The sequence below is a fragment of the Ochotona princeps genome, chromosome 5 (genome assembly GCF_030435755.1).
Source record: "Ochotona princeps isolate mOchPri1 chromosome 5, mOchPri1.hap1, whole genome shotgun sequence".
In the NCBI taxonomy this organism is placed as follows: domain Eukaryota; kingdom Metazoa; phylum Chordata; class Mammalia; order Lagomorpha; family Ochotonidae; genus Ochotona; species Ochotona princeps.
In genome coordinates this window covers 19,295,474-19,310,070 of record NC_080836.1, presented here as the reverse complement: position 1 = coordinate 19,310,070, position 14,597 = coordinate 19,295,474, and the positions used below count along the sequence as shown (strand labels likewise).

Here is a 14,597-nt window from a genome sequence, read left to right as displayed (position 1 = left end):
ATGTGACCCTGCAGCTCCCTAGGCACGAGGAAGCAGCGTGCCCATGTGGAGCATTCAATTCCCACTGGTCACGGCCGACACCTCGGGGGAATGACAACAGTCCCTGAAGGAATTCTGGGGACAAAACCCCAACATCTCAGAATCTCTGGTAACTTTTCCACTAAACTTGGGAAGGGGGATGCAGGGGGCACCCAGGAGCTTTCTCTGGGTACAGGGTACCCAGAGAAAGATTCCTGTATTTCTTGCTCACCTTGGCCACATTTGTTGGGACACTCTTTAGGGGTACAAAGAAGTTGGGAGGTCCTGCTGCCTGGGTGTCCCCTCTGCCTTGGACAAAATTAGCAGCAGAGACCACAGGCCTGAGGGAAGGGCAGGGCAGTGGGGGCCTGGGCACTGTCTACACTGTCCCCGTGGCTTCCACATTCCATCTTACAGATTCAACCAACAGAAAAGAAATGGTTAGAGAATGTGGGAGTGCGCCTGGGCTTGTGGCTCAGAGGTGGGGGAGGGGCTGACAGCGGAGGCAACAGAAGGAAGGGATGAAAGAATTCAGGTGCCAGTTCTCTGACTTCGGCTCCCTTCCTCAGACCTCAGAGAGGCTGCGTCAGCTGGCTCGGGCCAAAGAGATGACCTCTTCAGGGGTCCGGTGTGACAGTTCAGTGGCTAAATCCTCACCTTCTAAGAACAGGGGATCCCATATGGGCCACAGTTCATGTCCTGGCTGCTCCACTTCTCATCCAGCTCCCTGCTGGTGGCCTGGGAATACAGTAGAGAATGGCCCAAGACCTTGCTACCCTGCATCCACTTGGGAGACCCGGAAGAAGCTCCTGGTTTTGGATCGGCTCAGCTCCGGCCATTGTGGCTATTTGAACTAGTGGACAGAAGATCTTTCTCTCTGTATTTCCTTCTCTCTGTAAATCTGACTTTCTAATAAAGACAGATAAATCTTAGAGAGAGACAGAAATGACCTCTTAGGCCACAGTGGGAAACAAGAACATAGGTGCTCTAAGATGCGGTTGGGGTCCAGGGGCTTAGCCAGAAAACTGCAGCCCACAGTGAATGCCCACCTCTGAAAAATCGGGGTCAGCCACAAAGTGCTACTACCTTCCTTAATCAGCGCCGATTCGCAAAGAACAACTCCAGAGTTAATACAAGAGGTATAAGGCTTGTCGATTTAAATAGAAAATCTTAGGGAAAAAAAAATTTAATTAGCTCTTTCAGACCAACCAATGTGAACCTATTAATTAAAAGGATTTGAGGTTGTTGCTTAATGGACTTGAATGCGACCCGGGTTTTAATTATATCTGAATAACAATTTGCACCATCTCTTCTGCCCCGCTGGCACCATGATATCTCAGCACACATAAAACAAACACTAGGGGCCACCTCTCCCAAGCCTCCCCATTTCAGAACGAGGCCTCAGCAAATAGCACACAATTGCTTGGCAATAAGCTTTCTCATCATACTAACTCAGAGTGGCAGGAAATGCACTCCTCGGAAAGACATCAAAATCAGCGAGCTTGGGTCATTTTGGTCAATAAGCCACTTTTCCCCTGGCTTCCTGGATGTTCATTACTGTGACATTACAATGGAGCACATGGACCCAGGATGAATGGCATGTCTGTGGTTGCAAAGACAACAGGGTAGGCACAGAGAACTCAGCATCACCAACTGTAAACTTCCGCAAGCTGACAGCCTGGCCACACGTGGGTACCTTATCCACATGAAATCACTGTCCTCCTCCCACAGGCTCAGCTTCTGGCCTCGCTGTACCCACCTGCAGCTTCCTTGGCATGCAGGCAAGAGTCACATGGCACAGAAGCATTCGAGGGCTGAGGGTGAGCTCCTGGGGAGAAGGCTGACCCTGGCTGCCGCATGCTCTGCCCAGCCTCAGCTGAGGACCTTGCAGATGACGGCCCAGCTCCACGGCTGTGACCTTAGCTTCCTCATGGTGCCAATCTAAACAGATTACACGCTCTGCCCTTACCACGGACACTAAACAAGAGGGAGAAGAGAAGCCCCATGCATTTCATTCCTGCTTTAGCTTTGATAGTCCCACACAGCCACTAAAAAAGAGAAACTGGATTGCTTTCTATCACCACGTGCAGTACTGAACAAAGGTTCCTTGGGCCTACTGTGGTAGTATAGCAAGTTAAGTCTCACCTGGGGTGCCCACACCCCATATCTGAGTGCTGGGTTTTGAGTACAGGCTGTTTTGCTTCAAATCGAGCTACCTTCTGATGTTCCTGGGAGGTAGCAGATAATGGCCCAAGTACTCGAATTCCTAACTTGCACGTAGGGGATTTAGATGGAGTTTTTGGCTCTTGGCTTTGCTCTAGTGGAGTTCTGGCAGTTGTGGCTATTTGGGGGAGTAAGACATCTCTCTCTCTCTCTCTGCCATTTGGATATATAATTGTTTTAAAAATCATTTCATATTTTAAAATTAGAGTGATATACAACTCCCATCTCCTGGTACCTCAAATAATGGAGCTGGAATAGGCCAGAGCTCAATGCAGGTCTCCCTTGTGGGAAGCAGGGATCCAACTACTTGAGAGCAGAGCCAAGATTTGAATCCAGGCACTCCGACAGAGAATGTGGGTGCCCAGCTATGCTCTTAACCCCTGGGCCACATGCCTGCCCTCAGCCATCACAGAGGCAGTTCTGTAACAGACTGTGGATTTGCTCAGTTTGCAGTCACTTGATGGAAACATCAAGCACAACCTGCAAGAGGACACTTAACGTACACTTTTCTGATTGGTTCCAATTTACCGAATCAGGAAGTGTGGCTCAGCGGATGGATCTGCACAATGGACTGACTGTTGGGACAAAGTGACAGGGCAGCAGAGGCTCGGAATGAAGGAGACCAGAGATCAGCCTTGATGGTTCCTGGCTAAGTACCTGGGTCCTTATGCTGGAGGCCTGTGTGCATGGGTCCACTCACAATCATTCTCCCTGGTGATAGGTCCTTAGCCAACCAAACACAAGCTCTCTAAGCCTGTCTTTTCACATATAATACGGCAAAAGCAATAGCGCTTTGTTCCCACAGAGCTGCTGCTGAAGATTAAACAAGGTTTCTCATGGAAGGAGATTACAAAGCTTGGTACGTAGGATGTGGCTGACGGACAGCAGCTCAAGGCTGAATCCAAACTGAACTTGACACAGCCATATCACATGGCCTTGCACCATCCAGCTGCAGTTTAGGAGGGTGAGTTGTGGGTGAGTGTTTTCACAGGGTGTTCTACCCCTGTGTGTACAGGGGTTCTCACTGTTTCAGTAAGTATTTTAGATGAGCAGAGGGGAGGGGCATTCTTGAGGAAGGAGAGATGAGAGATGACAGGGTTGACAGGCTGTGGAGGGCCCAGCTCTCCAAGTCCTGGGCTATTGCCGAGCCTCCCTTGTCCATTCTTCATATAGTGATTGGCAATCACATTACCACTCACAGGTATCTCTTGCGTCTTTACCAAGAACCCACAGAACAGCTGTGTATGGAGGAAACAATTTCATTTCTCGATAGGGGTTGTTTTCGTGTGACCTAAAGACTTCCTCTCTGTCTGGCTCTCTTCCCTCGTGCACTTGATGCTAAATGCTGTGATGGACAGTGGGCAGATTCCCTCCCTTCCCGGCTTCTCTGTCCTTGCTGGGGGATCCACAGTGCCTGAAGTTTCTTCGGTGAAGAGCTAGGATGATCAAGGAGTCAAAGTTGCAGAGCCTCCCCATCCAGCTTGTGTATGTGCCCAAACTCAGTCAGTGGCTAACTAAAGGCCATTTCTCAGAGATGAACTCGCTGGGCTATCCTTCTGATCAGGAGTGCCTTGCCCAAGTGCCTTGCAGAACCGAGCTAAAGCAAATCAACATCATCAAGATCAAGTTCTTGTGTTTCAGTCATCTGCAAGTCCCAAATAAAATCAAAGACATTATAATTTGCTCTGTACATGTGCTGACTTGAGAATGTGTTTGCAGGAGAGAATGGGGATCAACTGAAAACTAGATGTTTTACATCTTTAGCTGGGCTGGCCTGGAAAGGTCACCATAGAAGTAAAGCTCAGGTACCATCTCCTGGGACAGCCTTCTCTGACCACTTCTCTCCTTCTACTCACACTCCACTCCGGGTACTCCTGAACAGGGAAGCATGTCCACAGATGTATTCACTCTGCTTCCTTAAATGGGATTATAACATCGCTAAGAGCACAGGACATAGAATATGAAGAGACAGAGTGTGTGGAAAGGGTTTAGCACTGGCACATGGTAAAGGTGGAAATGGAGGCCACTCACTAATGTCACAGTCAACGTCATGGGCAGGTGCAACATGACAACACCAGTGTGTGAAGATGTTAAAGCATCGGCTGACAGTTGGCTCCTGTCCTCTGCAGCAGGTGTACCTCAAACGGATTAGTGACTTCTCAGATCACACAGCCACATTTCTCACATCTGCATCACTGTCTCCATGCACAGGATTGCTGCAAGGTTGTCTGTGGGTAGTGTGATTTTGCGTCATCACTTAGCTCCAGCCCCCTTCTTTTCACACCACCCACATGCTCCTTGAGGGCAAAACTGGCCAGTTCATTTTTATACACAGAATGGCGAGAATAAAGTCTGGGCTGTGACTACTAGTGCTCAAGATTTTGGTTGCGAGCAGGGTGGTCTGTTGGCCAGTAGCTGGCTGTGGGGGTGTGACTTCCATCCTGAAGTCAGGCCTTCCATTCTCCATCCTCCACACACAAATACTAGAAAGGTAAGGAGGAATGGGCGTGTCTGTATTTGCCCCATTATTGTCCTCACCCCACATGGATGGCAGTGACCTAAGGGCACTCAGGTGGATCCTACCTGAGAAGGAAATAGAAGTGAGCTCTTGGCCCTCTGCTCACAGAGCCTGGGATGTGGAGAGAGCTGCGGGGTATCAGTCAGGGGCCGCCACTGGGGAGAACTGGGAGATGCAGGTGATAAGCTCAGGAAAATTAGGAAGAAATCACTTGTGAGGGGCCCGGCCCCAAGATCCCAGATGGATTTCAAGTCCTGTCTTTACTCTATACAAGTTGAATACCACTAAAGATGAAAAACCTGGGACCAGCAGTCGAGATTTCACTTTTCGAGCCTGGGAATATTTGCATGCACATAATGAGATATCTTGGGGATGGAATCCAAGTCTACTATGAAGTTCACTAGTTTCACATGCACTCTAGTCACATAGACTGCATGACATTTTAGAAAAAGCTTCAACATCCTGCATTTTGACTGTGACCTGTTACAAAAGGCCAGGGGCATAACTATTCATTTGCGGCATCATGTTTGTGCTCGAAGCTTTCTGGCTTTTGAGCTTTTCAGTGTAAGAATTTTCAAACTAAACCTAAAGGCTTCCTAAAGGCCAGGTGGGTGCTGGCAATATACCTCTAACTGGAACAAGCACCCTCTGCCTGCACTCATAGCCATGAATCACTAGTTCTGAGGGCTTGCCTTAAGTCCTGGTTTGGAGAGGGTTCCTGATCAGTGGGAAGAGCTGGTATGTATGTATGTGTGTGTATGGTAGTGTGGGTCAGGCAAAAAGATAGGATAGAGTCATACAGTGCATCCGACATAAGCACCGTGCAAGGTTTGGCCTTTGGGTGAGTCCCACATGTAAACAGAAGGGGTATGTCCCCAGCAAGAACAGTAGCACAGCTTCTCGGACGTAAAAAAGAGGAGTGCCTGGCTGGGCTTACAGATCATGGCTGCAGCCGTTCCACCAGGCCAGCATAGGATACAAACGCCATGTTTGTTCTTGGTAACAGATATGCTGGAGGGGAGCCCTGGACAGGAGGAATTAAATACCAGGAAGACGAAGGAAAAAACCACATTAGAAGAGATGGAGAAGTCAGCCAAAGAAAACCAGACAGACCACCTGAATGAGTCCTGCTTTGCTGTACAATCTGCATTTCTGCAGTTGGCTGGATTGAATACCTTTTCTGTAGTCTTCTAATAAATCACTCATTCATTTCAAACTTCCACCCCACTAGAAGTATGGTCGACTCCAGAAACCATCTGATGTTTCGAGTCCCAATTTTAATGTGGCACAGATTTCCTCTCCTGGCTCCATGAAGCCAGAATCTGCTCAAGATGCCAGCCCACTGTTAGCAGCAGACAGAAAAGAGATTGTGCTGGATGGAGGCTTTCCTTGGCTGGTGGGTACAGAGATGCACAAGTTGGCTTGCAAAGGCAAAGCTGGAGTCAGGGTGGTAGAAGCATCAGTCCTCACTCTCCATCGTTACAGAGAGACCAGACCTGTTTCCCTCTGTGGTCCCAAGTCTGAGGCATGCATGAAATCTCACTCACTCCCCAGACACAGCCCCTCAGCAGCTTCAGCTCTCCATTCTTCTACTATGTACTGGAATAAATTGCTTTTAAGTTGCTCAGAGACACCAGAAAAGCAGTGAGAGGTGGAAGGGGTCATAAATGCGAAGCCTGCCTGGTGTTTCATGCTACTCTTTCATAAGCCCGGGATTCACTTGTTTTAGTTTTGGCTGCTGTGGTCAGTGTGCAAAGGGAGGCAGAGTGATGTAGGGCTGTGTTCTTGTCCTATTTGCCAACCCTTTGAGCCATCATTCCATTTGGAGTGGTTTAATATATTCCAGTTAGATGAACAGCCACTATGTGATGGGATCAGGGACATCCTTGGAAGGCACAACTTTTTTTTTAATATGCCCTTCATTTTCAAAATGCCAACTGTAACCCCTAGCTGTTAAGGCAATCTCTCACATTACAACCTGGGCCTTTGGAATCTTTTTTCTCATCCTCTCCTGGACATCAAGGCCTATTTCCTACTCCTTGACAGGCTAAAAGGATGGGAGGTAAGTTAAGAACTATTAAAAATCTGCAAGGCTGAGCGAGATGCGCAGGAGGCTGGTTTAGTACAAGTGTCCAAGACAGTAATGACATGCTGGTGAAACCCAGCTCTGCCAAACATCATCTGAAAGGAGCTTGAACTTATCCCATCATCCAAAGTGAAGAAAAGTTAAAACGAAGCCACTGGCCAAAGCAGCATCACCATCAGAGGACCTGGGCATTCCGAGGGTTCTAAAGTGCCAAAAACAGCAGAAGGCAATGGAGAACCCATGGTGAGCCCAGGGACATGCATCATGCTGGGCAGGCCATAACCAGGCATCAGACGACAGATGATCCTTCTAAGGAAACAAAATCCTAATGAACACAACCTAGGTCTTCGGCCAAGGAGAAGAGCATGTGTCAGACAATTTTATTCATGGTATCACACACAAGCTAGGTGGTGAAAGAATCAATATATTTCCAGATGGTGAAATCAGGCAAAGAGGAGAAAGATGCTTCTGGATGGTGGGGGTCCAGTGAATGCTCTTATGGGTAGGTGTTTCTGAGGCTGTGGTGGCAAGGGTCTAGCAGAGCTTAAATTTGCAACACAAAGAAAATCATGAAGGGGCCACCTCCATATCTTGATGACAGTTGACTGTGGCCAAGTCCCTTTTTCTAGTTTATTCCCTCATGCTGACAAAAACACTAACACTGTTGTGGGAACCAGTAACAGAGGTGACTACATTTGCTAGAAACACACTGTAAGGGAGTGATTGGCAGTTACCATCAGGACAATGGCATCCATCTGCTCCTTCTTTTACCCGTGAACATGAAAAAGTCCACTTACTGTTGACAGTCACTTTCCCTATGCTTCAGCAAACTGTGTGAGAGAGAGCCATTTGATTTCTTCACCATTGTTTCCCATGTGTCATGCCTGACAAGAAGCAGCTGCTCAATGAACATTCATCCATTTCATAAATGAGGACTTTCTAGTAGACGCGAGGGAGACTATCTGACACAGGAAAGGGCCATCTATCACTTCCTGGTCAAACTGGTTTATTCACAAATCCAGAGTTTAGAAAAGTATACCATCAGGTGGACTTTCCTATGGCCTACAAGCACCATATCCTCATGTTATGGCTCATTAAACAATCCTCAGGGGTACACTCAATCAGCTCCACCACTACAGTCTGTGACAATCAGCCCCTTACAAAGTGTATTTTCTACCATTTAAATATTTAGGTTGGCCAAGCTCGGTTTCAGCTTTCTCCTAGGCACATCATCCTCTCCTCCAGGTGGCTGACCCTGCCCAGCAGCTACACCCTGTTCATCTCCATCTCACTTGATGCTCTCTTGGATTTCAGGGCCCACAGGGGTTTTCCTACACCCAAGTGGCCAGCATACACTCCTAGCGAGAGAAAGCTCACTCAACAGGGATGAGTGGGGAAGGAATTGGGCCATCCTGTCCATGGTGAAACCTGTAGTTCCTTTAGAAGGCTAATCTGTCCAGGCAGGTGCTTGCCTTTGCCATCTTCATCCTTATCCCAAGACCCTGGCTCATTTCCTGATCCATAGTAGAACCCCTATGAATATGTTCTTTGACTAAAATTCAGGGGCTGTCAAACCTTCTCCCTGCCAAGGGCCATGTGACTACGTGGAATATCATTCACCTGCCACACAAGCTGTCAACCTAAAAATTAGTCTGCCCTAGATGATGGAGTTTTGATTCTTGCTTGTGATTGCCTCAGCGGGCCCAAGAGCAGTGGATTTCATGGGACATCTCCCAGCTCGGCAACAGATGAGCAAGCCTACAATAACCTCCTTCTACAGCTCATTGACAGCTGGCCAGGACAGTGTCTGCCCAGAATTGCTGTGTTGAAATGGCAGCATGAAAGGTTTCAGTTCCATTTTTAAGGCCAATGGAAGCAAACCTGCGAAGCGCATCTCGAGTGCATGTTTCCAGGATTGCAAACTCACCTTGGTTTCCCGGAGGAGAAACTGCAGGTCCCGTCCACTGAGGATGCCGTGGTTTTTCACATAACTGGGAATATTCTTGGTACTGGAGCCATAAACAGTCGCGTGCACCTCCATGTATGTGTGAATTATGTCCAAGTAGAGCTTCTTATTCTAAAGAGAGCACACAAGCGCAAAACATGTCTCTCTTGTATTTGCATAGCAACCTGTCCCAAAGGACAGAATTTCTTAAAATGCCCAAAGCCAGAAAGATAGTGAAAGAAAGAGAGGGAAAAAAATGTTCTCAACATACTGTTGGCAACAATCGGGCAATCTGAACACTGAAATTTCTTTTTAAAGTGATCTGGCTGGATTTTGAGAATAGAAACAGATCGTTCCGGGATAGTTTTGCTACACAAAACACATTACATGGCAGTGTATCACTGAACATGAATTGCCTCTCGTGGCCAACTGTTGTGAAATACGATCCCTGCTTTGTCAATTACCAGGGTCCCCACACACTGCTTTTGGCTCACACTCTTGCTGGAAGGAGAGGAAGTCTGGGGGAGGAAAGCCCAGAGGCAGCAGTGTGTTGGATTGCAGAAGGCACCAGGAGATGCTAAGCTGTCCCTGAGGAGCACACACATCCCAGCTCTTGTCTGTATTTCGATTGTCAATGAACTTCTGCTGTGGGAACCAGATCCCAACCAACTCAGATCACAGACACAGAGTGAAATCCCTCACCACACATGCTGATTGGCTCGGGCTCTGGAGAGAAACTGAGAACACATAGGCAGAGCAAAGTAGAAAAAGAGACTGTCAGCTTGGGCGAGCCCTGTAAGCACAGAAGGCACTTGTTGCTGGAAGCCAAACCAAACCTCTTCCTGGATGTGTAGGCACCGAATTTCCGGGCACGTTTCTAAATCCAAAACACCTGTGAAGGGTGACGGGGATACAAGATCACTTTCTCTTGCCCCCGCAGGCTTCCGCGTGACTAAATTGGACAAGCTGTGTTTTTTATGTTTTTTTTTTTTTTTTAATTTGAAGATCCAAGCTCTGTAATGTTTTCCAGTTGTAGGAAATGGGTCATGGTTTTCTCATTCTAAGCCTGTTTTCAGATACTCCCGGCAAATCTCATCACGGCCAGCCTTGTGTTGCAGGGACACGGGGCATGTAGGACCAGGGGCCATGTGATGTGGGCCAGGGTCAGGTGGGCTCTGACAATGGCAGGCTGCCATCTGTCCCCTGACAATGACTTATCCCGGGTAAATATTGCACAGAACTCCTAACCTTGGAGAAATGTGCCAAAAGCCTGCAGGATGGAAGACAGCAGAGCCCTCCGCTGAAGCACCAGTAGAGCTCTGGTTACAACCAAGAAGCACATCCCTGCAGCTGAGTGCCTAGGTCACATGAATGAGTGCTGCAAGGCTAACAATGCACCACACTTACCTACCATTAGGCCTGGGGCAAAGTTGATTTGAATGGATATGGTGCTGGTGTGAGATGTGTCCAGTAACATTTTCTTCTCAGGGCCTCCTTCTACCATGTTAAACAGGTAGTGGGCTCCGTAACCCTGACCCCTGCATCACTGATTGTCCTAGCATGGGTCTGACCTGAAGACAGCCCATGCTAGGCCAGCCAGGAGCTCAGCAAACACTGTATTGAGTTCAGGATGATGGAGGGAGCCAACTCAACTCTGTCTTGGGGACTCAGGATCATGGATGCAGAGCAGTCACTTTCAGATACCCATGGGCTTCCTTGCAGACAGATTATCCAGTGTAGGTTTTGGGCAAGTAGGGATTAGGTACATTCGAGGAAGCCAGTTACCAGGTAGGAGGGTGGGGATAAGGAAAGAACCAAGTAGGAGCAGAGGGTGGGGAAGGGGGGCAGTCACAGCTGACAAGAGGGGCCAAGAGAGTGAGGGTGATGGAGATATCCTTGCCAGTGAGACAGACAGAGACACATACAGATCCAGGGTGAAGAGGAAGGAAGGAAAGAAAAGGACAGCAAGAAGAAGGGACAACGGCAGGAGCAAAAACAAGAGGAAAAAGAAAAGACAGAAAGCCAGGGCCAAGAATGGCTGTGGTTTCCACATAACCCCAAATCTTTCCTTATCCTAAATTCTCCAGAACTTTCTGGACCCTAAAACACCAGCAGCTATCCAAAATCTCCCCACACCCTGGGCCTTATTTTCACTTAAGCTACTGTGGCTGGATTCCCAACAAATAAATAAAAGAGAAGAGAGACAACCTCTCCACCACCCCACCAAACACCACCTCCAGGACATAGAAGGCCTTGCTGCAGGACTGGGGCATGGGAGGGATGTCATGTGCCTCTTCCTTTTTGCAGAAGGAGACATTCCTCTGTGAAGAGGCAGCTTCTACTTAGCAAGGAAGCACCACAAGTGCAGTGAGTGACAGGCACAACAGTCAAAGGCCCATCTGGTTCCTGTCCTGCAGGCCGACTTCAGATTGGGATTCCCAGGTTAAATGCCTAGGAGGAAGAACGGAAGAGATTACACACACACTGCCCTTAAATCCAAGAAAAGGCCAGGCCTCCTTGAAATACAACAAAGGAGCAAGTTCAGGCCCACAAAAGAAATTTATGTCAAGGCTAATAAAGTCTGTTGAACTTATTAAGGCACGATAAAGTCTGAAAGGCAAAAATTACACTCAGAGAGGATTGACGGTATTTCATCTATGAGATTTCAACAAGTGATTAAAGGAACAGACTGTCTCAAGCCTAACTCTGAGTTTTGATGCTGAGATGAAATCAAGTCATTCCACTTTGGATGTCTTACTGGCACTTGTCAGAGTTCTGCAGCAATTGGGTAAGGGTGAGCCATGCTACCTGTTCCACGTAAACATGTCACAGGAACCGCTTGGACACAGTTTCCTATACTGACTAATTACATTCACTGGATGCAAAATGAACCCAATGGGGTATCCCCAGTTCAGATCTCTTTCCTGAATTTCAAGTCTAAACATCTCGGATCTGGGGCTGGCATTGTAGTGCAGAAGGTTATCTCCTGTTACACCAACCTCCTCTCCTGCAGCACTAGTTTGAGTCTGGTTCCTCCAGTTCCAATCCAAGTATCTGCTAATGCACCTGGGAAGATGGCAGAAGAGAGCCCAGCTACTGAGGTCACTGTCATCTATGTGGAAAATTAGGATGGGGATTCCTTGCTCCTGGCTTTGAACAGGTCCAGATCCAGCTGTCACAGCTATTTGGGTGAGTGAACTCTTTTCAAAACAACCAGCCAACCAAAAACCGTGCAAATATCCTGAACATTTCTACTTTGGCAGTAGCTACTTCTGACACAAATGGGAATCCACCACCTTAAGTAGCCAGCATCTGTTCATCTGTTCCTGAGTTCAGTAACTGGCCCTTTCACCAAGTTCCCTGGAATAGAACTGTACCTTTTCTTCTGCTTTTCTCCACATTTATCAACATCAACACACATACAATATGCAATTAGTCACAATGTCCTGTTGGTTCTTCATAAGATCAAAATAGTCCCTACTGTCCAGGTTCTGTTCCTCACTCTCCTGGATTGTGCTCAGATTAACACCATCAGCATTTAACACATCTCCCTCAAAAGGCAGGGCCATTGGTGATGGAACTTGCCCATGGTTCCTCCAAGTACGCAGCCCTGTCAGGACCAAATGCCAAACAGGATGTATGTCTCCATGCTATTTCTGTGCATTGTCAAGCCACTTTTTAAGAACCATTGATTATGTTTTAAACATATGGATATTTGCAGTGCAAACAGAGAAATACACATAGCGATGTTTTATGGCAACTTCAAGACATGAACTAATCAGGGTGGAGGCAAGGTTTGGGATGGGAGACAGAGCTTTAGCAGTGTCAATATGCCATTTTTGTTATCTAAAAATATTGCAAGACATAAGCAGTTATAAAGCTGGGTGTAGGGGATACACATGTCTGCTGTGATCTGAGCATGAGTCCAGGAACTCCTGTGTTGGAAATTTAATCCAAACATTCATGGTGGGTACAGGCATTAGGAAGTGGGGCCTTTATGAGGTAATGAGTACATGAGGTTATGATGGGATCCCTATAACAGCGTTAATGGTTCCATAGGAAGAGGAAGACAGACAATGCTTTTCTGTGATGCCCTCCATCTCACTGAGGTGCAGCATGGAGGTGCTCATCAGCTGCTGAGCAGGTGCCTCTGCCTGCCCCATGCTCTTCCATGGGCTTCCCAGTCTCCAGAACCAAGAGCCAAGGAAATCCATGTTCCTGTTCAAGTACATGGTCTCACATATTTTGTTACAGCAACAGAAAACAGACTGTTCTAGCTTCTCGTTTTCTTGCTTTCAATAGACTTGACCTGCTTTATAATTGAAATGTAAGGTTTAAAATGATTGCCAAGAAGAAAAAAAAAAAAAACCCAATGGATCTGTCCCAGTCTCCAAAGCTCTTCCTGCTGCTAACCACAGTGGAAGGCTCAGTCCTTGCCATGGAGCTGGTCAGAGGTTCTCCATGTCTCCTCCGCGGGTACTCTGGCATCCACCCCACCTGTTGTCCTGAACTCTTGAGACACACTTCTGTGGGATGGAAATGGTGACCCATGCCCACACACCTTCCACGGCTCCTGACAGCTGCTCTGCCTTTGCTGTCTCTGGTAGTGTTCATGTGATGAGGTGGGACTCCACCACCAACTGGGACAACGCTCGCTGGTGCAATGGGGCTGAGGGAGGTTCTGGGCCCCTGGCAGGTGAATCCAAGATGATTGGGTCATAGGACGGCACGAGACAAATAAAACCCACCTCTTCTCTGTTCCAGACATGGACAAGGGAGGGAGTCCGGGTCGCCTGTCTCCTTTGTCTGTGTGATTCCAGCTGATGCAGGAGCCAGCGTGGTGACTACCCCATCACATCACTTGTGCCACTCTCTGCCTCCCTTCTCTTCTCCCTCATCCTAACTACCCTGGGTTTCAGTACCTCCTTCCTTTATGAAATTTAAACACATGTTCTCTTCTGCTACATTCCAGGATGCCTGGTGGATTCCTGAAACCTCAAATGACACCAAACCCTATGTAGCCTCTTTTGTTTTCTATACGTACAAATCTACAATGAAGCTTATTTCATAAATCACACACAGTAAGAGGTTAACAACACTACAGCTGCAAAAAATAAAGTATAACAGTGATAGCAGTATGAGGATTCTTCAGAATATGCATGAAAATGTATTATAATCAACTATGCATAGATTTTAAACTATTTTTGATGTCAAATAAGTTATTCCTTTAGTTCTGTTTTCCAAGTAATACAGTAATCAAAGTTATTTAAAATGTATGGATGAGTTTTTGAATTTTCCATTCAGTATGTTTGGACTGCAGAAAACTGAATCCCTGGAATGCACAACCGTGGATTCAGCGTAACTGGTGCATGTTAGTCTTAACCTTGTCCCCTGCTGTTTAGAGGCTGCAGGTTAAGGCTCTCGTCCCTTTAATCCACCCACGCCATTGCCACAACTTTTCCAAACAGCAGATTCTACTGACCTAGATGAAGGGCCTCACAGGTCATCAAGGGCACTGGGACGAGATTTCCCTTTTTGTTCTGCACACAAGCAAGCCTCCATGAGTGCTCATTCTTTTGCCTCCTACTGTCACACGCCCTACTTTGCTCAAGGTTCACCTGCACTGAACCTACCAGTCACAGACCACCTGGCCTGTGGTTCTCAACTTGTCTTTTCTCCCTCTCTCTGGACAGCTCTCCCAGGTACGCTCCACTGTCCTCACCATTGATAAATTGGCTTTTCTGGATTTGGCCAGTTGAAGCAACCTCCTCCATGCTTTCATACCATGGGGCCTTCTGAGGCAGCAC

General features: G+C 47.5%; 1 protein-coding gene across 5 annotated transcripts in view; it reads right to left on the bottom strand.

The window, feature by feature from the left end:
* The window catches only part of MGAT5 (alpha-1,6-mannosylglycoprotein 6-beta-N-acetylglucosaminyltransferase), a 340,039-nt gene that overhangs the window by 28,752 nt on the left and 296,690 nt on the right, over nt 1-14,597 (bottom strand). For all 5 annotated transcript variants that reach the window (XM_058664413.1, XM_058664415.1, XM_058664414.1 and 2 more), the window contains one exon: nt 8,773-8,922. In XM_058664413.1, coding sequence (XP_058520396.1) covers nt 8,773-8,922 — 150 coding nt within the window. The remainder of the gene's footprint in view (nt 1-8,772; nt 8,923-14,597) is intronic.